Below are 25895 nucleotides of genomic sequence, written 5' to 3' on the forward strand. Positions count from 1 at the left end.
ATTTGGGGATATTTGGGGATATTTGGGGACATTTGGGGATATTTGGGGATATTTCAGGATATTTGGGGACATTTATTTGGGGATATTTGGAGACATTTCGGGGACATTAATTTGGGGATATTTGGGGATATTTATTTGGGGATATTTGAGGATATTTGGGGGATATTTGGGGACATTTATTTGGGAATATTTGGGGATATTTGGGGACATTTATTTGGGGATATTTGGGGACATTTGGGGACATTTATTTGGGGATATTTGGGGACATTTGGGGACATTTATTTGGGGATATTTGGGGGATATTTGGGGACATTTGGGGATATTTGGGGATATTTGGATATTTTTGGGTACCGGGTCGGTTTGGGGGTCTCGGGGCAGTTTTGGGGTGCCAATGCGGATTTTGGGGTGCCAATGCGGATTTTGGGGTCCCCGCAGAGGTGGAGCAGGGCATGGGGGTGCTGAACAGCGGCGTGGTGTCGGGTGGGGATATTTGGGGTTATTTGGGGTTATTTTGGGTTATTTGGGGTTATTTGGGTACCGGGGCAGTTTTGGGGTGCCAATGCGGATTTTGGGGTGCCAATGCGGATTTTGGGGTCCCCGCAGAGGTGGAGCAGGGCATGGGGGTGCTGAACAGCGGCGTGGTGTCGGGTGGGGATATTTGGGGTTATTTTGGGTTATTTGGGGATATTTGGATATTTTTGGGTACCGGGGCAGTTTTGGGGTGCCAATGCGGATTTTGGGGTGCCAATGCGGATTTTGGGGTGCCCGCAGAGGTGGAGCAGGGCATGGGGGTGCTGAACAGCGGCGTGGTGTCGGGTGGGGACATTTGGGGTTATTTGGGGTTATTTGGGGATATTTGGGGTTATTTGGATACTGGGGCGGTTTGGGGGTCTCGGGGCAGTTTTGGGGTGCCAATGCGGATTTTGGGGTCCCCGCAGAGGTGGAGCAGGGCATGGGGGTGCTGAACAGCGGCGTGGTGTACGCGCTCTGGGATTACAGCGCCGAGCTCGGGGACGAGCTCTCGTTCCGCGAGGGGGAACCGGTGACGGTGCTGCGCCGGCAGCCCCCCGAGGAGCTCGACTGGTGGTGGGGGTCCCTCTACGGCCACGAGGGATACGTCCCCCGGAACTACTTCGGGGTGAGGGGGGCTCGGGGGGCTCTGGGGAGGGGTCCCGGGGGGGGAAAAGTCATTGGGGAGGGGTCCCGGGGGGGGAAAAGTCACTGGGGAGGGGGTAAATAGGGCTGAATCCATTTGGGGAGGGGTCCCATGGGGGGTAAAGTCATTGGGGAGGGGTCCCATATGGGTAAATCCATTTGGGGAGGGGTCCCATGGGGGGAAAAGTCATTGGGGAGGGGTCCCATATGGGTAAATAGGGCTGAATCTATTTGGGGAGGGGTCCCATGGGGGATAAATAGGGATGAATACATTTGGGGAGGGGTCCCATGGGGGTAAAGTCATTGGGGAGGGGTCCCATAGGGGTAAATAGGGCTGAATCCATTTGGGGAGGGGTCCCATGGGGGTAAATCCATTTGGGGAGGGGTCCCATAGGGGGTAAAGCCATTGGGGAGGGGTCCCATAGAGGATAAATCCATTGGGGAGGGGTCCTATATGGGTAAATCAGACTGAATCCATTTGGGGAGGGGTCCTGTGGGGGGAAAAGCCATTGGGGAGGGGTCCCATGGGGGATAAATAGGGATGAATCTATTTGGGGAGGGGTCTCTTATGGGTAAATAGGGCTGAACCCATTTGGGGAGGGGTCCCATGGGGGGTAAAGCCATTGGGGAGGGGTCCCGTGGGGGGTAAAGCCATTTGGGAGAGGTCCCATAGGGGAAAATCCATTTGGGGAGGGGTCCCATGGGGGATAAATAGGGATGAATACATTTGGGGAGGGGTCCTGTGGGGGTAAATCTATTTGGGGAGGGGTCCTGTGGGGGGAAAAGTCATTTGGGGAGGGGTCCCATGGGGGATAAATAGGGATGAATCCATTTGGGGAGGGGTCCCACATGGGTAAATAGGGCTGAATCCATTTGGGGAGGGGTCCCATGGGGGGTAAAGTCATTGGGGAGGGGTCCCATGGGGGATAAATAGGGCTGAATCCATTTGGGGAGGGGTCCCACATGGGTAAATAGGGCTGAATCCATTTGGGGAGGGGTCCTGTGGGGGGTAATGTCATTGGGGAGGGGTCCCGTGGGGGGTAATGTCATTGGGGAGGGGTCCCGTGGGGGAAAAAGTCATTGGGGAGGGGTCCCATAGGGGATAAATCCATTGGGGAGGGGTCCTATATGGGTAAATAGGGATGAATCCATTTGGGGAGGGGTCCCATAGAGGATAAAGCCATTGGGGAGGGGTCCCATTGGGGGATAAATACATTTGGGGAGGGGTCCCATATGGGTAAATAGGGCTGAATCCATTTGGGGAGGGGTCCCATGGGGGATAAGCCACTGGGCAGGGGTCCCGTGGGGGGTAAATCCATTTGGGGAGGGGTCCCATTGGGGGGAAAATGCATTTGGGGAGGGGTCCCATGGGGGTAAATCCATTTGGGGAGGGGTCCCATGGGGGTGAATAGGGCTGAATCCATTTGGGGAGGGGTCCCATAGAGGATAAATTCATTTGGGGAGGGGTCCCATAGGGTGTAAAGCCATTGGGGAGGGGTCCCCTATGGGTAAATAGGGCTGAATCCATTTGGGGAGGGGTCCTGTGGGGGTAAAGCCATTGGGGAGGGGTCCCGTGGGGGTAAATCCATTTGGGGAGGGGTCCTGTGGGGGATAAAGCCATTGGGGAGGGGTCCCATATGGGTAAATAGGGCTGAATCCATTTGGGGAGGGGTCCCGTGGGGGGAAAAGCCATTGGGGAGGAGTCCCATGGGGGTAAATAGGGCTGAATCTATTTGGGGAGGGGTCCCATGGGGGATAAATAGGGATGAATACATTTGGGGAGGGGTCCCATGGGGGTAAAGTCATTGGGGAGGGGTCCCATAGGGGTAAATAGGGCTGAATCTATTTGGGGAGGGGTCCCATGGGGGTAAATCCATTTGGGGAGGGGTCCCCTGGGGGATAAAGCCATTGGGGAGGGGTCCTATATGGGTAAATAGGGCTGAATCCATTTGGGGAGGGGTCCCATGGAGGTAAATCCATTGGGGAGGGGTCCCATAGGGGTAAATCCTTTTGGGGAGGGGTCCCATGGGGGGTAAAGCCATTTGGGAGAGGTCCCATAGGGGATAATCCATTTGGGGAGGGGTCCCATAGAGGATAAATCCATTTGGGGAGGGGTCCCTTTGGGGTAAATCTATTTGGGGAGGGGTCCCATGGGGGTAAATCCATTTGGGGAGGGGTCCCATGGAGGGTAAAGCCATTGGGGAGGGGTCCCATTGGGGTAAATCCATTTGGGGAGGGGTCCTGTGGGGGATAAATCCATTGGGGAGGGGTCCCATATGGGTAAATAGGGCTGAATCCATTTGGGGAGGGGTCCCATTGGGGGTAAATCCATTGTGGAATTTGGGGAGGGGTCCCATAGGGGTAAATCCATTGGGGAATTTGGGGAGGGGTCCCATAGGGGTAAATCCATTGGGGAATTTGGGGAGGGGTCCCATATGGGGTAAATCCATTGGGGAATTTGGGGAGGGGTCCCATGGAGGGTAAATCCATTGGGGAATTTGGGGAGGGGTCCCATGGGGGATAAATCCATTGGGGAATTTGGGGAGGGGTCCCATGGGGGGATAAATCCATTGGGGAATTTGGGGAGGGGTCCCATGGGGGGATAAATCCATTGGGGAATTTGGGGAGGGGTCCCATGGGGGGATAAATCCATTGGGGAATTTGGGGAGGGGTCCCATGGGGGGATAAATCCATTGGGGAATTTGGGGAGGGGTCCCATGGGGGGATAAATCCATTGGGGAATTTGGGGAGGGGTCCCGGGGGGTAAATCCATTGGGGAATTTGGGGAGGGGTCCCATGGAGGGTAAATCCATTGGGGAATTTGGGGAGGGGTCCCATAGGGATAAATCCATTGGGGAATTTGGGGAGGGGTCCCATAGGGTAAATCCATTGGGGAATTTGGGGAGGGGTCCCATGGAGGGTAAATCCATTGGGGAATTTGGGGAGGGGTCCCATGGGGGATAAATCCATTGGGGAATTTGGGGAGGGGTCCCATGGGGGGATAAATCCATTGGGGAATTTGGGGAGGGGTCCCATGGGGGGATAAATCCATTGGGGAATTTGGGGAGGGGTCCCATGGGGGGATAAATCCATTGGGGAATTTGGGGAGGGGTCCCATGGGGGGATAAATCCATTGGGGAATTTGGGGAGGGGTCCCGGGGGGTAAATCCATTGGGGAATTTGGGGAGGGGTCCCATAGGGATAAATCCATTGGGGAATTTGGGGAGGGGTCCCATAGGGTAAATCCATTGGGGAATTTGGGGAGGGGTCCCATAGGGTAAATCCATTGGGGAATTTGGGGAGGGGTCCCATAGGGTAAATCCATTGGGGAATTTGGGGAGGGGTCCCATATGGGTAAATCCATTGGGGAATTTGGGGAGGGGTCCCATGGGGGTTTTTTGGGATTTTTTTTTGTTTTTTGGGGTATTTTTTGGGGTATTTTTTGGGGGGTTTGGGTTTTTTAGGATTTTGTTTTTTTGGGATTTCATTTTTTTGGGATTTTTTGGGTTTTTTGGGGTATTTTTTGGGGGGGTTTTGGTTTTTTGGGGTATTTTTTGGGGGGTTTGGGTTTTTTGGGATTTCGGTTTTTTGGGGATTTTTTTGGGTTTTTTGGGGTATTTTTGGGGGGGGTTGGGGTTTTTTTGGATTGGCTTTTTTGGGATTTTTTGGGGTTTTTTGGGGTATTTTTTGGGGGAGTTTGGGTTTTTTGGGATTTCGGTTTTTTTGGGGTTTGGGTTTTTTTTTGAGTTTGAGTTTTTCGGGATTTCAGCTTTTTTTTGGGGATTTGGCTGTTTGGGTTTTTTTGGGGTTCTTTGGGTTTTTGGGGTTTGGAGTTTTTCGGGGTTGGGTTTTTTGGGGTTTTTTGGGGGTTTGGGGTTTTTTGGGATTTTTTTTTTTTTGGGGATTGGCTTTTTTTGGGATTGGGATTTTTTTGAGGTTTTTTTTGGGGGGATTGGGGTTTTTTGGGGTGGTTGGGTTTTATCAGGATTTATTTTTTGGGATTGTGTTTTTTTTTGGGATTGAGTTTTTTGGGGTGGTTGGGTTTTTTTTGGGGATTGGAATTTTTATGGGATTGTGATTTTTTGGGGTGTTTGCTTTATTTTTGTGTTTGAGGGTTTTTTTTTTGGGGCGGTTGGGATATTTTTTGGGATTTTTTTTTAGTTTTTGGGGACTTTTTTTGGGATTTGTTTTTTTTTTGGAATTGTGACTTTTTTTTTAAAGATTTGGGTTATTTTCTGGGGTTATTTTAAAGATTTGGGTTATTTTCAGCTCTTCCCGAGGGTTCGGCCGCAGCGGAAGAAAATCTGAGGGGGGGTCCCGACCCCCGACCCCTCCCCAAATTCGGGACACGCCCCTTCGCTGGCCCCTCCCCCTCCCGCGGTGGCCCCGCCCCTTTTTTTGGGAATTTTTTGGGAATAAAAACCTTTGGATGCTCCCGGGGGGGTTTTTTGTCATTTTTTTGGGGACAAATTTGGGGACACCGGGGGGTGACAGCGGCGCCAAAGTGGAATTTATTGGGGGGGACAACCCCGAAATCCTCCCCAAAATCCTCCCAAAAACCCCAAAATCCTCCAAAATCCCAAAATTCCCCCAAAACTCCAAAATTCCCCCAAAATCCACAAAAAATCCAAAACCCCCAAATCCCCTAAAACCTCAAAATCCTCCAAAATCCCCAAATCATCCAAAAACCTCAAAATCCTCCAAACCCCCAAAATTCCCCCAAAACCCACAAAAAATCCAAAACCCCCAAATCCCCCAAAACCTCAAAATCCTCCAAAACCTCAAAATCCTCCAAAAACCCCCAAATCCTCCAAAAAACTCAAAATCCTCCAAAAACTTCAAAATCCCCCAAAAACCTCAAAATCCTCCAAAAAATCCCCAAAATCCTCCAAAACTCCAAAATTCCCCCAAAACCCCAAAATCCCCCAAAACCCCAAAATCTCCCAAAAACCTCAAAATCCTCCAAAAACCCCCCAAATCCCCCAAAAACCCCAAAATCCCCCAAATCATCCAAAACCCAAAAATCCTCCCAAAATCCACAAAAAACCCAAAACCATAAAAACCACCCAAAATCCAAAAACCCCCCAAAATCCCCCAAAATCTTCCAAAACCCCAAAATTCCTCAAAACCCCAAAATCCCCCCAAAATCCTGCTGGGAATGGGGGAGGGGAGGGGATTTGGGGAGGTCCTGGGGGGGTCCAGGGGGATTTGGGATGATCCAGGAAGGTTCCGGAAGGTTCCTGGAGGATCTGGGAAGGTTCCAGGACATTCCAAGAGGATCTGGGAAGGTTCCAGAAGGTTCCAGGAGGATCTGGGATGGCTCCGGAAGGTTCCAGGAGGATCTGGGATGGTTCCAGGACGTTCTGGGATGGTTCTGAGGGATCTGCGATGGTTCCAGGAGGTTCCGGAAGGTTCCAGGAGGATCTTGGATGGTTCTGAGGGATCTGTGATGGTTCCAGAAGGATCAGGGATGGTTCCAGGAGGATCTGGAAGGTTCCAGGACGTTCTGGGATAGTTCTGAGGGATCTGCGATGGTTCCAGAAGGTTCTGGAAGGGTCCAGGAGGTTCTGGGATGGTTCTGAGGGATCTGCGATGGTTCCAGGAGGATCTGGGACGGTTCCAGAAGGTTCTGGGAAGGTTCAGGAAGGTTCCAGGAGGATCTGGAAGGTTCCAGAAGGTTCTGGGAAAGTTCTGGAAGGTTCCAGGAGGATCTGGGATGGTTCTGAGGGATCTGCGATGGTTCCAGGAGGTTCTGGAAGGTTCCAGGAGGATCTGGGATGGTTCCAGAAGGTTTCAGGAGGTTCTGGAAGGTTCAGAAGGTTCCAGGAGGATCTGGGAAGGTTTCAGGAGGTTCTGGAAGGTTCCAGGAGGATCTGGGATGGTTCGGAGGGATCTGCGATGGTTCCAGGAGGTTCTGGAAGGTTTCTGGAGGATCTGGGATGGTTCCAGAACATTCCAGGAGGATCTGGGATGGTTCTGAGGGATCTGCGATGGTTCCAGAAGGTTCTAAAAGGTTCCAGGAGGATCTGAGAAGGTTCTGAGGGATCTGTGATGGTTCCTGGAGGATCTGTGATGGTTCCAGAAGGTTCTGGAAAGGTTCTGGAAGGTTCCTGGAGGATCTGGGATGGTTCCAGGAGGATCTGGAAGGTTCCGGAAGGTTCCAGAAGGACGTTCCCATCACTTCCCGGTGATGAGGGGGTTGCTCTGGGATGGTTCTGAGGAGGATCCAGGAGGATCTGGAAGGTTCCAGGAGGATCTGGGAAGTTCCAGGAGGATCTGGAAGGTTCTGGAAGGTTCCAGAAGGACGTTCCCATCACTTCCCGGCGATCAGGGGGTTGCTCTGGGATGGTTCTGAGGAGGATCTGCGATGGTTCCAGGAGGATCTGGAAGGTTCCAGGAGGCTCTGGAAGGTTCTGGAAGGTTCCAGGAGGCTCTGGAAGGTTCTGGAAGGTTCCAGAAGGACGTTCCCATCACTTCCCGGCGATGAGGGGGTTGCTCTGGGATGGTTCTGAGGGTTCTGGAAGGTTCCAGACGGTTCCAGGAGGATCTGGGATGGTTCTGAGGGATCTGCGATGGTTCCAGGAGGATCTGGGATGGTTCTGGGAGGATCCGGAAGGTTCCATAAGGTTCCAGAAGGGTCCGGAAGGTTCCAGGAGGATCTGGGATGGTTCTGAGGGATCTGCGATGGTTCCAGGAGGATCTGGAAGGTTCCAGGAGGATCTGGGAAGTTCCTGGAGGATCTGGAAGGTTCTGGAAGGTTCCAGAAGGATGTTCCCATCACTTCCCGGCGATGAGGGGGTTGCTCTGGGATGGTTCTGAGGAGGATCTGGAAGGTTCCAGGAGGATCTGGGAAGGTTCCAGGAGGATCTGGAAGGTTCCAGACGGTTCCAGGAGGATCTGGGATGGTTCCAGGAGGATCTGGGAAGGTTCCAGAACATTCCAGGAGGATCTGGGATGGTTCTGAGGGATCTGCGATGGTTCCAGGAGGATCTAGAAAGGTTCCAGAAGGTTCCAGGAGGATCTGGAAGGTTCCAGGAGGATCTGGGATGGTTCCAGGAGGATCTGGGATGGTTCCAGATGGTTCCAGGAGGATCTGGAAGGTTCCAGGAGGACCTGGGATGGTTCCAGGAGGATCTGGAAGGTTCCAGGAGGATCTGGAAGGTTCTGGAAGGTTCCAGGAGGATCTGGAAGGTTCCAGGAGGATCTGGGATGGTTCCAGAAGGTTCCAGAAGGACGTTCCCATCACTTCCCGGCGATGAGGGGGTTGCTCTGGGATGGTTCTGAGGAGGATCTGGAAGGTTCCAGGAGGATCTGGAAGGTTCCAGAAGGTTCCAGGAGGATCTGGGATGGTTCCAGATGGTTCCTGGAGGATCTGGGAAGGTTCCAGAAGGTTCTGGAAGGTTCCAGGAGGATCTGGGATGGTTCTGAGGGATCTGGAAGGTTCCAGGAGGATCTGGGATGGTTCCAGGAGGTTCTGGAAGGTTCCAGGAGGATCTGGGATGGTTCCAGGAGGATCTGAGAAGGTTCTGGAAGGTTCCAAGAGGATCTGGGATGGTTCCAGAAGGTTCTGGAAGGTTCCAGGAGGATCTTGGATGGTTCTGAGGGATCTGTGATGGTTCCAGGAGGATCTGTGATGGTTCCAGAAGGTTCTGGGAAGGTTCTGGAAGGTTCCTGGAGGATCTGGGATAGTTCAGGAGGTTCCGGAAGGTTCCTGGAGGATCTAGAAGGTTCCAGGAGGATCTGGGATGCTTCCAGATGGTTCTAGGAGGATCTGGGATGGTTCTGAGGGATCTGCGATGGTTTCAGAAGGTTCTGGAAAGTTCCAGGAAGGTTCCAGGAGGATCTGGGATGGTTCCAATAGGACCTGGAAGGTCCCGGAAGGTTCCAGAAGGACATTCCCACCAGGAATTCCCTACTTCCCGGCGATGAGGGGGTTGCTCTGGGATGGTTCTGAGGAGGATCTGGAAGGTTCCAGGAGGACCTGGAAGGTTCTGGAAGGTTCCAAGAGGACCTGGAAGGTTCTGGAAGGTTCCAGAAGGACGTTCCCATCACTTCCCGGCGATGAGGGGGTTGCTCTGGGATGGTTCTGAGGGTTCTGGAAGGTTCCAGGAGGATCTGGGATGGTTCTGGAAGGTTCCAGGAGGACCTGGAAGGTTCTGGAAGGTTCCAGAAGGACGTTCCCATCACTTCCCGGCGATGAGGGGGTTGTTCTGGGATGGTTCTGAGGAGGATCTGGAAGGTTCCAGATGGTTCCAGGAGGATCTGGAAGGTTCTGAGGAGGATCTGGGATGGTTCCAGATGGTTCCAGGAGGATCTGGGATGGTTCTGGGAGGATCTGGAAGGTTCCAGAAGGTTCCCATCAAGATCTTGGATGGTTCTGAGGGATCTGTGATGGTTCCAGGAGGATCTGGAAGGTTCCAGACGGTTCCAGGAGGATCTGGGAAGTTCCTGGAGGACCTGGAAGGTTCTGGAAGGTTCCAGAAGGACGTTCCCATCACTTCCCGGCGATCAGGGGGTTGCTCTGGGATGGTTCTGAGGGTTCTGGAAGGTTCCAGGAGGATCTGGGATGGTTCTGGAAGGTTCCAGGAGGACCTGGAAGGTTCTGGAAGGTTCCAGAAGGACGTTCCCATCACTTCCCGGCGATGAGGGGGTTGCTCTGGGATGGTTCTGAGGAGGATCCAGGAGGATCTGGAAGGTTCCGGAAGGTTCCAGGAGGATCTGGAAGGTTCCAGGAGGATCTGGAAGGTTCCAGACGGTTCCAGGAAGATCTGGAAGGTTTCAGGAGGATCTGGGATGGTTCCAGGAGGATCCGGAAGGTTCCGGAAGGTTCCAGGAGGATCTCGGATGGTTCCAGAAAGTTCCAGGAGGATCTTGGATGGTTCTGAGGGATCTGTGATGGTTCCAGGAGGATCTAGGAAGGTTCCAGGAGGTTCCAGATGGTTCCAGGAGGATCTGAGAAGGTTCTGAGGGATCTGTGATGCTTCCAGGAGGTTCTGGGAAGGTTCTGGAAGGTTCCTGGAGGATCTGGGATAGTTCAGGAGGTTCCGGAAGGTTCCTGGAGGATCTAGAAGGTTCCAGGAGGATCTGGGAAGGTTCCAGGAGGTCCCAGAAGGTTCCAGAAGGACGTTCCCATCACTTCCCGGCGATGAGGGGGTTGCGCAGCACCACGATGACGGAGTCGCCGCGCAGGAACATCTTGGAGATGTAGCGGTCCTTGTTGACCGGCTTGGACTTCTTCTTGCCCTTGCCGCTCTTGGGCACCTCCGTCCACATCTCCTTGACGTTCTCCAGCACCATGTTACAGTGCCTGGTGGGGAAATGGGAATTTTGGGGGGAAAAATGGGATTTTGGGTCAAAAAAATGGGATTTTTTGGGGGAAAAAAATGGGATTTTGGGGAAAAAAAATGGGATTTTTTGAGGAAAAATGGGATTTTGGGGGAAAATGGGATTTTCGGGTCAGGAAATGGAATTTGAGGGAAAACATGGGGATTTTGGGGGGACACCATGGGGACACTGAGGACGCCATGGGGACACCCTGGGGACACTGATCTGAACGTGGTGACACCTTGAGAACACTGATCTGACCCTGGTGACACCTTGGGGACACCTTGGGGACACTGAGAACACTGATCTGACCCCGGTGACACCTTGGGGACACTGATGTGACCCCGGTGACACCCTGGGGACACCTTGGGGACACTGAGGACACCATGAGAACACCACAGGAACACCTTGGGGACACTGAGAACACCTTGAGAACACTGATCTGACCCTGGTGACACCCTGGGGACACCTTGGTGACCCTGGGGACACCACAGGAACACTGATCTGACCCTGGTGACACCCTGGGGACACTGAGGACACCACGGGAACATCTGGGGGACACTGACCTGACCCCGGTGACACCTTGGGGACACTGTCTGACCCTGGTGACACCACGGGAACACCATGAGAACACAGATCTGACCCCGGTGACACCATGGGGACACTGATCTGACCCTGGTGACACCTTGAGGACACTGAGGACACCATGAGAACACCACGGGAACACCTTGGTGACCCTGGTGACACCTTGGAGACACAGATCTGACCCTGGTGACACCTTGGGGACACCTTGGGGACACTGAGAACACCTTGAGGACACAGATCTGACCCCGATGACACCTTGGTGACCCTGGTGACACCATGGGAACACCGATCTGACCCTGGTGACACCTTGGGGACACTGAGGACACCATGAGAACACCACGGGAACACCATGGGGACACTGAGAACACCTTGAGAACACTGATCTGACCCTGGGGACACCTTGGGGACACCTTGGGGACACTGAGGACACCCTGGTAACACCCTGGTGACACCTTGGGGACACTGAGGACACCCCGGTGACACCTTGGGGACACTGAGAACACCATGGGGACACCTGGTGACACCCTGGGGACACTGAGGACACCATGGGGACACCTTGGGGACACCTTGGTGACACCTTGGTGACACCTGGTGACACGGGCCGCACCTGTCGAAGGCCTTGACGCGGCCCAGCAGCTTCTTGTTGTTGCGGCAGTTGATGAGCACCTGGGTGTTGTTCTTCACGCTCTGGGTCAGCACCGACAGAGGACCCGTGTTGAACTCCTCCTCCTCGCGCTTCTGCAGCTCCTCGGGCGTCATCTCGCTCTTGGGCTTGTTCAGCAGGCTCCTGGGGACATCAGGAGAACATGGAGAGATCACAGGAACATCAGGAGAACATGGAGAGATCATGGGAACATCAGGAGAACATGGGACACAGAGACATGGACATTGTTCTCTGGGCTCATCTCGCTCTTGGGCTCGTTCAGCAGGCTCCTGGGGACATCGTGGGGACATCGTGGGGACATCAGGAGAACATGGAGAGATCACAAGAACATCAGGAGAACATGGAGAGATCATGGGAACACAGGGACATGGAGGGACACGGGGACATGGAGGGACATGGAGATGGTTCCATGAGCTCATCTCGCTCTTGGGCTCGTTCAGCAGCTCCTGGGGACACCAGGGACATCGTGGGGACGTTGGGGACATCAGGGACATCGTGGGGACATCGTGGGGACATCAGGGACATCGTGGGGACAGCAGGAGAACAAGGAGAGATCATGGGGACATCAGGAGAACATGGGGACACAGGGACATGGAGATCGTTCTCTGGGCTCATCTCGCTCTTGGGCTTGTTCAGCAGGCTCCTGGGGACACCAGGGGGACATTGGGGACATCAGGGACATCGTGGGGACATCATGGGGACAGCAGGAACATCAGGGGAACAGCAGGAGAACATGGGAACACAGGGACAGGAGGGACACAGGGACATGGAGATGGTTCCATGAGCTCATCTCGCTCTTGGGCTTGTTCAGCAGCTCCTGGGGACATTGGGGACATCGTGGGGACATCAGGAGAACATGGAGAGATCACAGGAACAGCAGGAGAACATGGGGAGATCATGGGGACAGCAGGAGAACATGTGGAGATCATGGGGACACAGGGACATGGAGGGACATGGAGATGGTTCCCTGGGCTCATCTCGCTCTTGGGCTTGTTCAGCAGCTCCTGGGGACACCAGGGACATCGTGGGGACATCGTGGGGACAGCAGGAACATCGTGGGGACAGCAGGAGAACATGGGGAGATCACAGGAACATCAGGAGAACATGAGGACATGGGGACACAGGGACATGGAGGGACACAGAGACATGGACATTGTTCTCTGGGCTCATCTCGCTCTTGGGCTCGTTCAGCAGCTCCTGGGGACATCGTGGGGACATTGGGGACACCAGAACAGCAGGGACATCGTGGGGACAGCAGGAGAACATGTGGAGATCATGGGGACAGCAGGAGAACATGTGGAGATCATGGGGACAGCAGGAGAACATGTGGACATGGAGGGACACAGGGACATGGAGATGGTTCCATGAGCTCATCTCGCTCTTGGGCTTGTTCAGCAGCTCCTGGGGACACCGGGGGGATGTTGGGGACATCAGGGACATCGTGGGGACATTGGGGACAGCATGGGGACATCAGGAGAACATGGAGAGATTTGGGGACACGTGACAGATTTGGGGACAGATTTGGGGACATTGGGGACAACAGGACAGGTTTAGGGACACTGGGACAGGGATGGGGACACGTGACAGATTTGGGGACAGGTTTGGGGACACCAGGACAGATTTGGGGACAGATTTGGGGACATCAGGACAGATTTGGGGACACCAGGACAGATTTGGGGACAGATTTGGGGACACGTGACAGATTTGGGGACACCGGGACGGGTTTGGGGACAGATTTGGGGACACCAGGACAGATTTGGGGACACCAGGACAGGTTTGGGGACAGATTTGGGGACACCAGAACAGATTTGGGGACACGTGACAGGTTTGGGGACATCAGGACAGGTTTAGGGACAGATTTGGGGACACGTGACAGATTTGGGGACACCAGGCCAGATTTGGGGACAGATTTGGGGACACCAGGCCAGATTTGGGGACAGGGATGGGGACACCAGGACAGATTTGGGGACAGATTTGGGGACACCAGGACAGATTTGGGGACAGATTTGGGGACACCAGGACAGATTTGGGGACAGATTTGGGGACACCAGGACAGATTTGGGGACAGATTTGGGGACAGATTTGGGGACACGTGACAGGTTTGGGGACAGATTTGGTGACACCGGGACAGGTTTGGGGACAGATTTGGTGACACCTGACAGATTTGGGGACACGTGACAGATTTGGGGACAGATTTGGGGACACGTGACAGATTTGGGGACACCAGGACAGGTTTGGGGACACCAGGACAGATTTGGGGACACCAGGACAGGTTTGGGGACAGATTTGGGGACAGGTTTGGGGACACCAGGACAGATTTGGGGACACCAGGACAGGTTTGGGGACAGATTTGGGGACACGTGACAGATTTGGGGACACCAGGACAGGTTTGGGGACAGATTTGGGGACAGATTTGGGGACACCAGGACAGGTCTGGGGACAGGTTTGGGGACACCAGGACAGATTTGGGGACAGATTTGGGGACAGATTTGGGGACAGATTTGGGGACACGTGACAGATTTGGGGACAGGTTTGGGGACACGGGACAGATTTGGGGACAGATTTGGGGACACGTGACAGCTTTTGGGACAGATTTGGGGACACCAGGACAGGTTTGGGGACAGGTTTGGGGACAGATTTGGGGACACCAGGACAGATTTGGGGACATGTGACAGATTTGGGGACAGATTTGGGGACACGGGGACAGATTTGGGGACAACGGGACATGTTTGGGGACAGGTCTGGGGACACCAGGACAGATTTGGGGACAGGTTTGGGGACACCAGGACAGGTTTGGGGACAATGGGACAGATTTGAGGACAGATTTGGGGACACCAGGACAGATTTGGGGACACCAGGACAGATTTGGGGACACCAGGACAAGTTTGGGGACAGGTTTGGGGACACCAGGACAGGTTTGGGGACAATGGGACAGATTTGAGGACAGATTTGGGGACACCAGGACAGGTTTGGGGACACCAGGACAAGTTTGGGGACAGGTTTGGGGACACCGGGACAGATTTGGGGACACCAGGACAGATTTGGGGACAGATTTGGGGACACCAAGACAGATTTGGGGACACGGGACAGATTTGGGGACAATGGGACAGATTTGGGGACACATTTGGGGACAATGGGACAGATTTGGGGACAGATTTGGGGACAGATTTGGGGACACCGGGACAGATTTGGGGACAGATTTGGGGACAGATTTCCGGCCCCGTCCCGTTCCGTGTCCCCCCGTTCCCCCACTGCCCAGTTCCGCCTCTCCGCCGTTCCCGCCGCTCTCCCCTCCCCTCCCGCCGCTCCCCGTTCCGCTCCTCCCGCCGTTTCCCCGCTGCTACTCGCGGATTTTCGCCGTTTCCCCCCGTTTTTTGCCCGTTTTTCCCGTTTTTTGCCCGTTTTTCCCGTTTTTTGCCCGTTTTCCCCGCCGCTCTCACATGGCTGCCGCTCTCCCGCTCCCGCCGCTCCCGCTGCGCTTCCGGGGCACGGCGGGGGCGGAGCCACTTCCGGGGCAGCGCGGGGGCGGCGGCCAATGGGAGCGCGAGGTGGGCGTGGCTAGAACGAAGTGGGCGTGGTCATGTGAGGGGGCGTGGCCTAAAGGGGATTTGGGGGTCCCGGGGGAATTTTGGGGGTCCCAGGGGGGATTTTGGGGGTCCGAGGGGGAATTTGGGGGTCCCAGGGGGAACTTGGGGGTCCCAGGGGGGAATTTGGGGGTCCCAGGGGGGAATTTGGGGGTCCCAAGGGGGAAATTTGGGGGTCCCAGGGGGGAATTTGGGGGTCCCGGGGGGAATTTGGGGGTCCCAGGGGGGAATTTGGGGGTCCCAGGGGGCAATTTGGGGGTCCCAGAGGTGAATTTGGGGGTCCCAAGGGGCTTTTGGGGGTCCCAGGAGGGAATTTGGGGTGTCCCAGGGGGAATTTGGGTGTCCCAAGGGGGAATTTGGGGGTCCCAGGGAGGGAATTTGGGGGTCCCAGGGGGGAATTTGGGGGTCCCGGGGGGAATTTGGGGGTCCCAGGGGGATTTTGGGGGTCTCAGAGGGGATTTTGGGGGGTCCCAGGGGGGATTTGGGGGTCCCAGGGGGAATTTGGGGGGTCCCAAGGGGCTTTTGGGGGTCCCAGGGGTGAATTTGGGGGTCCCAGGGGGATTTTGGGGGTCCCAGGGGGATTTTGGGGGTCTCAGAGGGGATTTTGGGGGTCCCAGAGGTGAATTTGGGGGGTCCCAGGGATAATCTGGGGGGTCCCAAGGGGATTTTGGGGGTCCCAGGGGGGAATTTGGGGGTCCCAGGGGGAAATTTGGGGGTCCCAGGGGGATTTTGGGGGTCCTAGGCGGTTTTTGGGGAGTTCCAGGGGGGATTTGGGGGTCCCAGGGGGGAATTTGGGTGTCCCAGAGGTGAATTTGGGGGTCCCAAGGGGGAATTTGGGGGTCTCAGAGGGGATTTTGGGGACATTTTGAGGGATTTTGGGGAGGGGTCGAGGGCTCAAAGGGAATTTTGGGGTCCCAGGAGAATTTTGGGGATATTTTGAGGGATTTTGAGGGTCCCAGCCGAATTTTGGGGATATTTTGAGGGATTTTGGGGGTCCCAGAGAGGCTCTGGTGAGTTTTGGGGGTCCCAGGGGAATTTTGGGGATATTTTTGAGGGATTTTGGGGAGGGGTCGAGGGCTCGAAGGGAATTTTGGGGTCCCAGGGGAGATTTGTGGATATTTAAATGGATTTTGAGGGTCCCAGGAGAATTTTGGGGATATTTTGAGGGATTCTGGGGAGGGGTCGGGGGGCTCGAAGGGAATTTTGGGGTCCCAGGGGAATTTTGGGGATATTTTGAGGGATTTTGAGGGTCCCAGGAGAATTTTGGGGACATTTTGAGGGATTTTGGGGAGGGGTCGGGGGCTCAAAGGGAATTTTGGGGTCCCAGGAGAATTTTGGGGATATTTTGAGGGATTTTGGGGAGGGGTCGGGGGCTCGAAGGGAATTTTGGGGTCCAAGGGGAATTCTGGGGATATTTTGAGGGATTTTGAGGGTCCCAGGAGAATTTTGGGGATATTTTGAGGGATTTTGGGGGTCCCAGAGGGGCTCTGGGGAGTTTTGGGGGGGCTCCAGGGGAATTTTGGGGATATTTTGAGGGATTTTGAGGGTCCCAGGGGAATTTTGGGGACATTTTGAGGGATTTTGGGGGGACCCCAAGGTAATTTTGGGGGGGTCGCAGGGGGGCGTGGCCTGTGCATTGTGGGCGTGGCCTCGGGCCGTGATTGACAGATGCCAAAGGGGCGTGGCCAAAGAAAAGGGCGCGAACTTTGCTGTGCGAGTGGGCGTGGCCACGTCCAGGTAAAGGGGCGTGGTCAGACACAAACCACGCCCACAAAATAGAGGGGCGTGGTCAGAACTGGGCGTGGCTCAGAGGGCGTGCCCTGATTGGTTATTCCAATAAGAGGGCGTGGCACATCGAGGGCGTGGCTTATTGCGGGTGGGCGTGGCCTTTTAAAGGGGCGTGTGCAAAAAATTAAAGGGGGCGTGTCCTGCAAAATTAATTTGGGGAGGGGGCGTGTCCCAGCGAGGGGTGTGTGAGGGGGCGTGGCCTGCCCGAGGGGGCGTGGCCCGGCCGAGGGGGCGTGGCCCGGCCGAGGGGGCGTGGCCGAGGAGGGGGCTCGGCGCGGTGGGTGCGGAGGGCGCGGCAGCGGCGGCCATGGACGGGCGGCCCGGGCCGAGGTACGGGGGGGGCGCGGCGATTTTGGGGAGGGGTCCCGGGGCTCAGATCCCCGGGGGGGGGTCCTGGAGGGGTCACCGGTAACGGGGGGTCCCGGGAATGCGACCCCCGGGGGGGGCGGGGTCCGGGAATGCGACCCCCGGGGGGGGCGGGACTCGGTTTGGGGGGGGGTCCCGGGGCTGGGATTACTGGGGGGGGGTCCCGGACCGGCCACCGGGGTCCGGTTGGGACCCCCGGGGGGGGCGGGACTCGGTTTGGGGGGGGGTCCCGGGGCTGGAATTACTAGGGGGGGGTCCCGGACCGGCTACCGGGGAGGTGGGGTCCGGTTGGGACCCCCGGGGGGGGGCGGGGTCCGGTTAATTTGGGGGTCCCGGGACCCCCGGAAAGGGCGGGATCGGTCCGAGGGGGGGTCCCGGGAGTGGGACCCTCGGGGGGGGCGGGGTCCGGTTAATTTGGGGGTCCCGGGACCCCCGGAAAGGGCGGGATCGGTCCGAGGGGGGGTCCCGGGAGTGGGACCCGGGAGGGGGGCGGGGTCCGGTTAATTTGGGGGTCCCGGGACCCCCGGGAGGGGCGGGATCGGTCCGAGGGGGGGTCCCGGGAGTGGGACCCTCGGGGGGGGGCGGGATCCGGTTAATTTGGGGGTCCCGGGACCCCCGGAAAGGGCGGGATCGGTCCGAGGGGGGGTCCCGGGAATGGGACCCTCGGGGGGGGGCGGGGTCCGGTTAATTTGGGGGTCCCGGGACCCCCGGAAAGGGCGGGATCGGTCCGAGGGGGGGTCCCGGGAATGGGACCCTCGGGGGGGGGCGGGGTCCGGTTAATTTGGGGGTCCCGGGACCCCCGGGAAGGGCGGGATCGGTCCGAGGGGGGGGTCCGGTTGGGACCCTCGGGGGGGGGCGGGGTCCGGTTAATTTGGGGGTCCCGGGACCCCCGGAAAGGGCGGGATCGGTCCGAGGGGGGGTCCGGTTGGGACCCTCGAGGGGGGGGCGGGGTCCGGTTAATTTGGGGGTCCCGGGGCAGGAATTGGGGGGAGGGGGACGCGGGATCCGCCCCCCTTTGGCTGTCCCAGCACCGGGGGGCGGGACCGGGAATTGGGGGGGGGTCCCGGGGTCGGTTTGGGGGTCCCGGGGTCGGTTTGGGGGTCCCGGGGGGAGTTTGGGGACTTTGGGGACTTTGGGAGGGTCCCGGATCGGGGCGGGACCCCCGAATTTGGGGGGGGTCGGTCCCACGTGGCAGCGGGAGGGGCTCAGGGACCCCCAAAAGTGCCGGGGAGGGGTCCCGGGTGTCCCAGTTTGTACCGTGTACTGGTCCCAGTTAGTGCCCGGTACTGGTCCCAGTTTGTGCCCAGTACTGGTCCCAGTTAGCGCCCGGTACTGGTCCCAGTTAGTGCCCGGTACTGGTCCCAGTTAGTGCCCGGTACTGGTCCCAGTTAGTGCCCGGTACTGGTCCCAGTTAGCGCCCGGTACTGGTCCCAGTTAGCGCCCGGTACTGGTCCCAGTTAGTGCCCGGTACTGGTCCCAGTTAGTGCCCGGTACTGGTCCCAGTTAGCGCCCGGTACTGGTCCCAGTTAGTGCCCGGTACTGGTCCCAGTTTGCGCCCGGTACTGGTCCCAGTTAGCGCCCGGTACTGGTCCCAGTTTGTATTGTGTACTGGTCCCAGTTTGTGCTGTGTACTGGTCCCAGTTAGTGCCCGGTACTGGTCCCAGTTATCGCCCGGTACTGGTCCCAGTTAGTGCCCGGTACTGGTCCCAGTTATCGCCCGGTACTGGTCCCAGTTAGCGCTCGGTACTGGTCCCAGTTAGCGCCCGGTACTGGTCCCAGTTAGTGCCCGGTACTGGTCCCAGTTTGTACTGTGTACTGGTCCCAGTTAGTGCCCGGTACTGGTCCCAGTTTGTACTGTGTACTGGTCCCAGTTAGCGCCCGGTACTGGTCCCAGTTAGTACTGTGTACTGGTTCCAGTTAGCGCCCGGTACTGGTCCCAGTTAGTGCCCTGTACTGGTCCCAGTTAGTGCCCGGTACTGGTCCCAGTTAGCGCCCGGTACTGCTCCCAGTCAGTGCCCGGTACTGGTCCCAGTTATCGCCCGGTACTGGTCCCAGTTAGTGCCCGGTACTGGTCCCAGTTAACACCCGTTACTGGTCCCAGTTAAGCGGTACTGGTCCCAGTTAGCGCCCGGTACTGGTCCCAGTTAGTGCCCGGTACTGGTCCCAGTTAGTGCCCGGTACTGGTCCCAGTTAGCGCCCGGTACTGGTCCCAGTTAGTGCCCGGTACTGGTCCCAGTTTGTGCTGTGTACTGGTCCCAGTTAGTGCCCGGTACTGGTCCCAGTTAGTGCCCGGTACTGGTCCCAGTTACCCGGTACTGGTCCCAGTTAACAACCTATACTGGTCCCAGTTAGTGCCCGGTACTGGTCCCAGTTAGTGCCCGGTACTGGTCCCAGTTTGTACTGTGTACTGGTCCCAGTTAGTGCCCGGTACTGGTCCCAGTTAGTGCCCGGTACTGGTCCCAGTTAGTGCCCGGTACTGGTCCCAGTTAGCGCCCGGTACTGGTCCCAGTCAGTGCCCGGTACTGGTCCCAGTTAGTGCCCGGTACTGGTCCCAGTTAGTGCCCTGTACTGGTCCCAGTTAGTGCCCGGTACTGGTCCCAGTTAGTGCCCGGTACTGGTCCCAGTTAGTGCCCTGTACTGGTCCCAGTTAGTGCCCGGTACTGGTCCCAGTTTGTGCCCGCTACTGGTCCCAGTTTGTGCCCGGTACTGGTCCCAGTTAGTGCCCGGTACTGGTCCCAGTTAGTGCCCGGTACTGGTCCCAGTTACCCGGTACTGGTCCCAGTTAGTGCCCGGTACTGGTCCCAGTTAGCGCCCGGTACTGGTCCCAGTTAGCGCTCTGTACTGGTCCCAGTTAGTGCCCGGTACTGGTCCCAGTTAGTGCCCGGTACTGGTCCCAGTTAGTGCCCGGTACTGGTCCCAGTTAGCGGCTGGTACTGGTCCCAGTTAGCGCCCGGTACTGGTCCCAGTTTGTGCTGTGTACTGGTCCCAGTTTGTGCTGTGTACTGGTCCCAGTTAGTGCCCGGTACTGGTCCCAGTTAGTGCCCGGTACTGGTCCCAGTTACCCGGTACTGGTCCCAGTTAACAACCTATACTGGTCCCAGTTAGTGCCCGGTACTGGTCCCAGTTAGTGCCCGGTACTGGTCCCAGTTTGTGCCCGGTACTGGTCCCAGTTAACACCCGTTACTGGTCCCAGTTACCCGGTACCGGTCCCAGTTAAGCGGTACTGGTCCCAGTTATCGCCCTGTACTGGTCCCAGTTAGCGCCCGGTACTGGTCCCAGTCCCACGCCGGTGCCGGTCCCCGTCCCAACCCGCATATCCCCGCCCCTCATTTGCATAAATCAGCATATATTTGCATGGCCCCGCCCCTCGGCCCCCGAGCTCCCCCGGCCGCGGCCCCCGGGCCCGGAGCCAGGAACGGGACCGGGAACAGGGAACGGGAACAGCCCGTCCCGGGCGCGGCACGTGCGCGGCCAGCGGCACGGAAACTCTCGGGAAAAGGGAAAAAATGGGGAAAAATGGGAAAAACAGCGAAAAAATGGGGAAAAACGGCGAAAAAATGGGGAAAAACGGCGAAAAAATGGGGAAAAAAGGCCAAAAAATGGGGATGTGGGATGGGGAAAATGGGGGGAAAAAGGGGAAAATGGGAACAGTGCGCGGCCCCCGGCACGGAAACACTCGGGAAAAGGGGAAAAATGGGAAAAATGGGGAAAAAATGGGGAAAAAAGGCGAAAAAATGGGGAAAAAAGGCCAAAAAATGGGGAAAAAAGGCCAAAAAATGGGGGGAAAATGGGGGAAAAAATGGGGGGAAAATGGGGAAAATGGGAACAGTGCGCGGCCCCACAGCACGGAAACACTCGGGAAAAGGGGAAAATGGGGAAAAATGGGGAAAAAATGGGGAAAAAAGGCGAAAAAATGGGGAAAAACCGCGAAAAAATGGGGAAAAAAGGGGAAAAAATGGGGAAAAAAGGGGGAAAAATGGGGATGTGGGATGGGGAAAATGGGAACAGTGCGCGGCCCCGTGGCACGGAAACACTCGGGAAATGGGAAAAAATGGGGAAAAACGGCGAAAAAATGGGGGAAAACGGCGAAAAAATGGGGAAAAAAGGCCAAAAAATGGGGGAAAACGGCGAAAAAATGGGGAAAAAAGGTGAAAAAATGGGGAAAAAATGGGGGGGAAATGGGGAAAACCCGCGAAAAAATGGGGAAAAAAGGCAAAAAAATGGGGAAAAAAGGGGAAGAAATGGGGAAAAACCGCGAAAAATGGGGGAAAACGGCGAAAAAATGGGGAAAAAAGGCCAAAAAATGGGGAAAAAAGGGAAAAAAATGGGGGGAAAATGGGAACAGTGCGCGGCCCCACGGCACGGAAACACTCGGGAAAAGGGGAAAAATGGGAAAATGGGAAAAAAGGGGAAAAAATGGGGAAAAAAGGGGAAAAAATGGGGAAAAAAGGGGAAAAAATGGGGAAAAAACTCGGGAAAATGGGGAAAAAATGGGGAAAAATGGGGAAAAAAGGGGAAAAAATGGGGGGAAAAAGGGAAAAAATGGGGGGAAAATGGGGAAAAAATGGGGGGAAAATGGGGAAAAAAGGGGGAAAAAAGGGGGGAAAATGGGGGGAAAATGGGGAAAATGGGAACAGTGCGCGGCCCCACGGCACGGAAAAACTCGGGAAAAGGGGAAATCCGGGGAAAAACAGCGAAAAAATGGGGAAAAAAGGCGAAAAAATGGGGAAAAAAGGCCAAAAAATGGGGAAAAAAGGCCAAAAAATGGGGAGAAAATGGGGAAAAAAAAGGGGGAAAATGCGGAAAATGGGACCAGTGCGCGGCCCCACGGCACGGAGACACTCGGGAAAAGGGGAAAAATGGGGAAAAACAGCGAAAAATGGGGAAAATCCGCGAAAAAATGGGGAAAAACAGCGAAAAAATGGGGGAAAATGGGGAAAAAATGGGGGAAAATGGGGAAAAAAGGGGGAAAAAGGCAAAAAAATGGCGGAAAACTGAGAAAAAATGGGGAAAAAAGGGGAAAAACTGCGAAAAACTGGGGGAAAACTGAGAAAAAAAATGGGGGAAAAGGGGGAAAAACTGAGAAAAAATGGGGAAAAATGCAAAAAAATGGGGAAAAAAGGGGAAAAAATGGGGAACAAAGGGGAAAAATGTGGAAAAACTCAGAAAAATGGGGGGAACTGAGAAAAAATGTGGGAAAAAGGGGAAAAATGGGGGGAAATTGAGAAAAATGAGGAAAAAAGGGGAAAAACTGGGGAAAAACCACGAAAAAAGTTGGGGGAAATTGGGGAAAATGGGATAAAATAGGAAAAAATGGGGGGAAAAGGGGATATGGGATGGTGAAAACACAAGAATGGGAAGGGGAACTCATGGAATTCCTGAGGAAATGGGAAATTCTGGGAAAATGGGGGAAAACCGAGAAAAAATGGGGAAAAACCATGAAAAAGTGGGGGGAAATAGGGGGAAAATGGGAAAAAATGGGAGAAAATGGGAAAAATGGGGAAAAATGGGAAAAATGGGGGGAAATTGAATAAAATGGGGAAATGGGAAAAAATGAGGGAAAAATGGGAGAAAAATGAAATAAAATGGGGAAAAAAATAAATAAAATGGGGAAAATGGGAAAAAATGGAGGGAAAATGGAATAAAATGGGGAAAAATGGAATAAAATGGGGGAAAATGGGAAAAAATGGGGGAAAAATGGAATAAAGTGGGAAAAGATGGGAAAAAATGGAATAAAATAGGGAAAAATGGGAAAAAAATGGGGGAAAAATTGAATAAAATGGGGAAAATGGGAAAAAATGGGGAAAAATGGGAAAAAATGGGGGAAAATGGAATAAAATGGGGAAAAATGGAATAAAATGGGGGGAAATGGGGAAAAATGGGGGGAAATTGAATAAAATGGGGGGAAAATGGAATAAAATTGGGAAAATGGAATAAAATAGGGGGAAATGGGAAAAAATGGAATAAAATAGGGGGAAATGGGAAAAAATGGAATAAAATGGGGGAAAATGGGAAAAAATGGGGGGAAATGGAATAAAATTGGGAAAATGGGAAAAATGGGGGGAAATGGAATAAAATAGGGGGAAAATGGAATAAAATGGGGGGAAATGGAATAAAATGGGGAAAAAATGGAATAAAATGGGGGAAAAATGGAATAAAATTGGGAAAATGGGAAAAAATGGGGGAAAATGGAATAAAATCCCGGGATGGGTTTGGGATCACTGGGGGGAGTTTTGGGGTATCCAGGGGAGTTTTTTGTGGTTCAGTTTGGGGATTTTTGGGGTTTTTGGGGTTCAGTTGGGGTTTTGGGGGTTTTTTTGGTTTTTTTTGGGGTCTGATTTTTGGGGTCCCCCCAGGCCGACCCCCGAGGGCCACTGGGAGCATTCCTGGGGTTCACGGGGGGATGTTTTGGGGTATCCAGGGGAGTTTTTGGGGTATCCAGATGAGGTTTTTGGGGGTTTTGGGGGTTTTTTAGGGTTCAGTTTGGGGTTTTTGGGGATTTTTGGGTTTTTTTGGGCTCTGATTTTTGGGGTGCCCCCCAGGCCGACCCCCGAGGGCCGCCGGGAGCACTCCTAGGATGGGGTGGGGATCACTGGGGGGAGTTTTTGGGATACAGAGTGAGTTTTGGGGTATCCAGATGAGTTTTTTGGGGTTCAGATTTGGGATTTTTGGGGTTTTTGGGGTTCAGTTGGGTTTTTTTGGGCTCTGATTTTTGGGGTGCCCCCAGGCCGACCCCCGAGGGCCGCCGGGAGCGCTCCCGGGACGCGGCGCGGTGCCGCCGCAGCCGCGAGGCCGAAGTCTTCGGGCAGTTGGCGCTGGCGCTGCCCTTCGCCCGCGGGGTCAGCGCCCACCTGGACAAAGCCTCCATCATGCGGCTGACCATCAGCTACCTGCGGCTGCAGCGCCTGCTGGCCGCGGGTCAGGGGTCCCCCAAAACCCCCCGACACCCCAAAATCCACCCAGAACCCCAAAACCCACCCAGAACCCCCATAGACCCACCAGGATCCCCCCAAACCCACCCGGACAAAGTGTCCGTCCCACCCCTGACCATCAGCCCCCTGCGGCTGCAGCGCCTGCTGGCCGCGGGTCAGGGGTCCCCCAAATTCCCTCGGCACCCCAAAATCCTCCTCGGCACCCCAAAATTCATGGGGAACCCCAAAACCCACCCGGATCCCCCATAGACCCACCAGGATCCCCCCCAAACCCACCCAAAGTGTCCGTCCCACCCCTGACCATCAGCCCCCTGCAGGTCCCCGCCGGTCAGGGACCCCCCAAAACTCCCCGGGAACCCCCAAATCCTCCTCGGCACCCCAAAATTCATGGGGAACCCCAAAACCCACCCAGAACCCCAAATCCTTACTGGGAATCCCCATCGGGACCCCCCAAACCCACCCGGACAAAGTGTCCGTCCTGCCCCTGACCATCAGCCCCCTGCCCATCCCCGCCGGTCAGGGACCCCCCAAATCCTCCTCGGGAACCCCCAAATCCTCCTCGGCACCCCAAAATTCATGGGGAACCCCCCCTGAACCACCCGGAACCCCAAATCCTTACCTGGAACACCCCCCAAACCCACCCGGACAAAGTGTCCGTCCTGCCCCTGACCATCAGCTCCCTGCGCTTCCCCACGGGTCAGGGACCCCCCAAAACCCCCCGGGACCCCCCAAAACCCCCCGGGAACCCCCAAAATCCTCCTCGGCACCCCAAAATTCATGGGAACCCCAAAAACCACCCAGAACCCCAAATCCTTACTGGGAACACCCCCCAAACCCACCCGGACAAAGTGTCCGTCCCACCCCTGACCATCAGCTCCCTGCACGTCCCCGCTGGTCAGGGACCCCCCAAAACTCCCCAGGAACCCCCAAATCCTCCTCGGGAACCCAAATTCATGGGGAACCCCCCCTGAACCACCCAGAACCCCAAATCCTTACCGGGAATCCCCACCGGGACCCCCCAAACCCACCCGGACAAAGTGTCCATCCCACCCCTGACCATCAGCTCCCTGCACGTCCCCACCGGTCAGGGACCCCCCAAAACCCCCCGGGAACCCCCAAAATCCTCCTCGGAACCCCAAAATTCATGGGGAACCCCAAATCCCACCCAGAACCCCAAATCCTTACTGGGAATCCCCACTGGGACCCCCCAAACCCACCCGGACAAAGTGTCCGTCCCACCCCTGACCATCAGCTCCCTGCAGGTCCCCACGGGTCAGGGACCCCCCAAATCCTCCTCGGGACCCCCAAATCCACCTCGGCACCCCAAAATTCATGGGGAACCCCAAAACCCACCCGGAACCCCAAATCCCACCCAGAACCCCAAATCCTTACTGGGAACTCTCCCCAAACCCACCCGGACAAAGTGTCCGTCCCACCCCTGACCATCAGCTCCCTGCACATCCCCACCAGTCAGGGGCCCCCCAAAACCCCCCCGAC

The 25895-nt window shown here is 55.7% G+C and overlaps 3 protein-coding genes and 1 long non-coding RNA gene across 7 annotated transcripts in view; 3 read left to right on the forward strand and 1 right to left on the reverse strand.

Annotated features, from left to right (window-relative positions):
• PPP1R13L (protein phosphatase 1 regulatory subunit 13 like) overlaps positions 1-5590 on the forward strand; it is a 38268-nt gene extending 32678 nt beyond the window's left edge. Inside the window, exons 13-14 of the mRNA XM_072920885.1 lie at positions 939-1138; positions 5425-5590. Of these exons, the coding sequence (XP_072776986.1) occupies positions 939-1138; positions 5425-5463 (239 nt within the window). The 3' untranslated portion in view covers positions 5464-5590. The remainder of the gene's footprint in view (positions 1-938; positions 1139-5424) is intronic.
• A 743-nt stretch (positions 5591-6333) lies between these two features.
• Positions 6334-10404, forward strand: LOC140681287 (uncharacterized). Of its 4 annotated transcripts, XR_012052498.1 has the most exons (9): positions 6334-6453; positions 7169-7282; positions 7680-7730; positions 7802-7862; positions 8256-8326; positions 8378-8514; positions 8556-8626; positions 9560-9764; positions 10268-10404. It is a non-coding gene; the product is annotated as an uncharacterized lncRNA (long non-coding RNA). The 4 variants fall into 4 exon arrangements; XR_012052500.1 differs by lacking the exons at positions 7169-7282; positions 7680-7730; positions 7802-7862; positions 8378-8514; positions 8556-8626 and adding an exon at positions 7863-8009 and having other exon boundaries at positions 6432-6453; positions 8297-8346; positions 9570-9764; XR_012052499.1 differs by lacking the exons at positions 6334-6453; positions 7169-7282; positions 7802-7862; positions 8378-8514; positions 8556-8626 and adding an exon at positions 7863-8009 and having other exon boundaries at positions 7650-7689; positions 8297-8346; positions 9570-9764.
• Positions 9576-15234, reverse strand: SNRPD2 (small nuclear ribonucleoprotein D2 polypeptide). The gene is made up of 4 exons (XM_072920839.1): positions 15169-15234; positions 11672-11851; positions 10268-10462; positions 9576-9764 (listed from the first exon to the last, which is right to left on the reverse strand). Coding segments are annotated over exons 1-3 (357 nt in total). The 5' UTR covers positions 15171-15234; the 3' UTR covers positions 9576-9764; positions 10268-10287.
• HIF3A (hypoxia inducible factor 3 subunit alpha) overlaps positions 15169-25895 on the forward strand; it is a 35521-nt gene continuing 24794 nt past the window's right edge. The window contains exons 1-3 of the mRNA XM_072920886.1: positions 15169-15296; positions 16981-17049; positions 24194-24384. Of these exons, the coding sequence (XP_072776987.1) occupies positions 15169-15296; positions 16981-17049; positions 24194-24384 (388 nt within the window). The remainder of the gene's footprint in view (positions 15297-16980; positions 17050-24193; positions 24385-25895) is intronic.

Source organism: Taeniopygia guttata, chromosome 34 (genome assembly GCF_048771995.1).
Source record: "Taeniopygia guttata chromosome 34, bTaeGut7.mat, whole genome shotgun sequence".
Taxonomy (NCBI): domain Eukaryota; kingdom Metazoa; phylum Chordata; class Aves; order Passeriformes; family Estrildidae; genus Taeniopygia; species Taeniopygia guttata.

Bases quoted from the DNA above. Each gene is read 5' to 3' on its own strand.
- SNRPD2 (XM_072920839.1), bottom strand. The intron at 10,463-11,671 runs GTGCGGCCCGTG...TTTCCCCACCAG, and splicing joins CGCGTCAAGGCCTTCGACAG to GCACTGTAACATGGTGCTGG.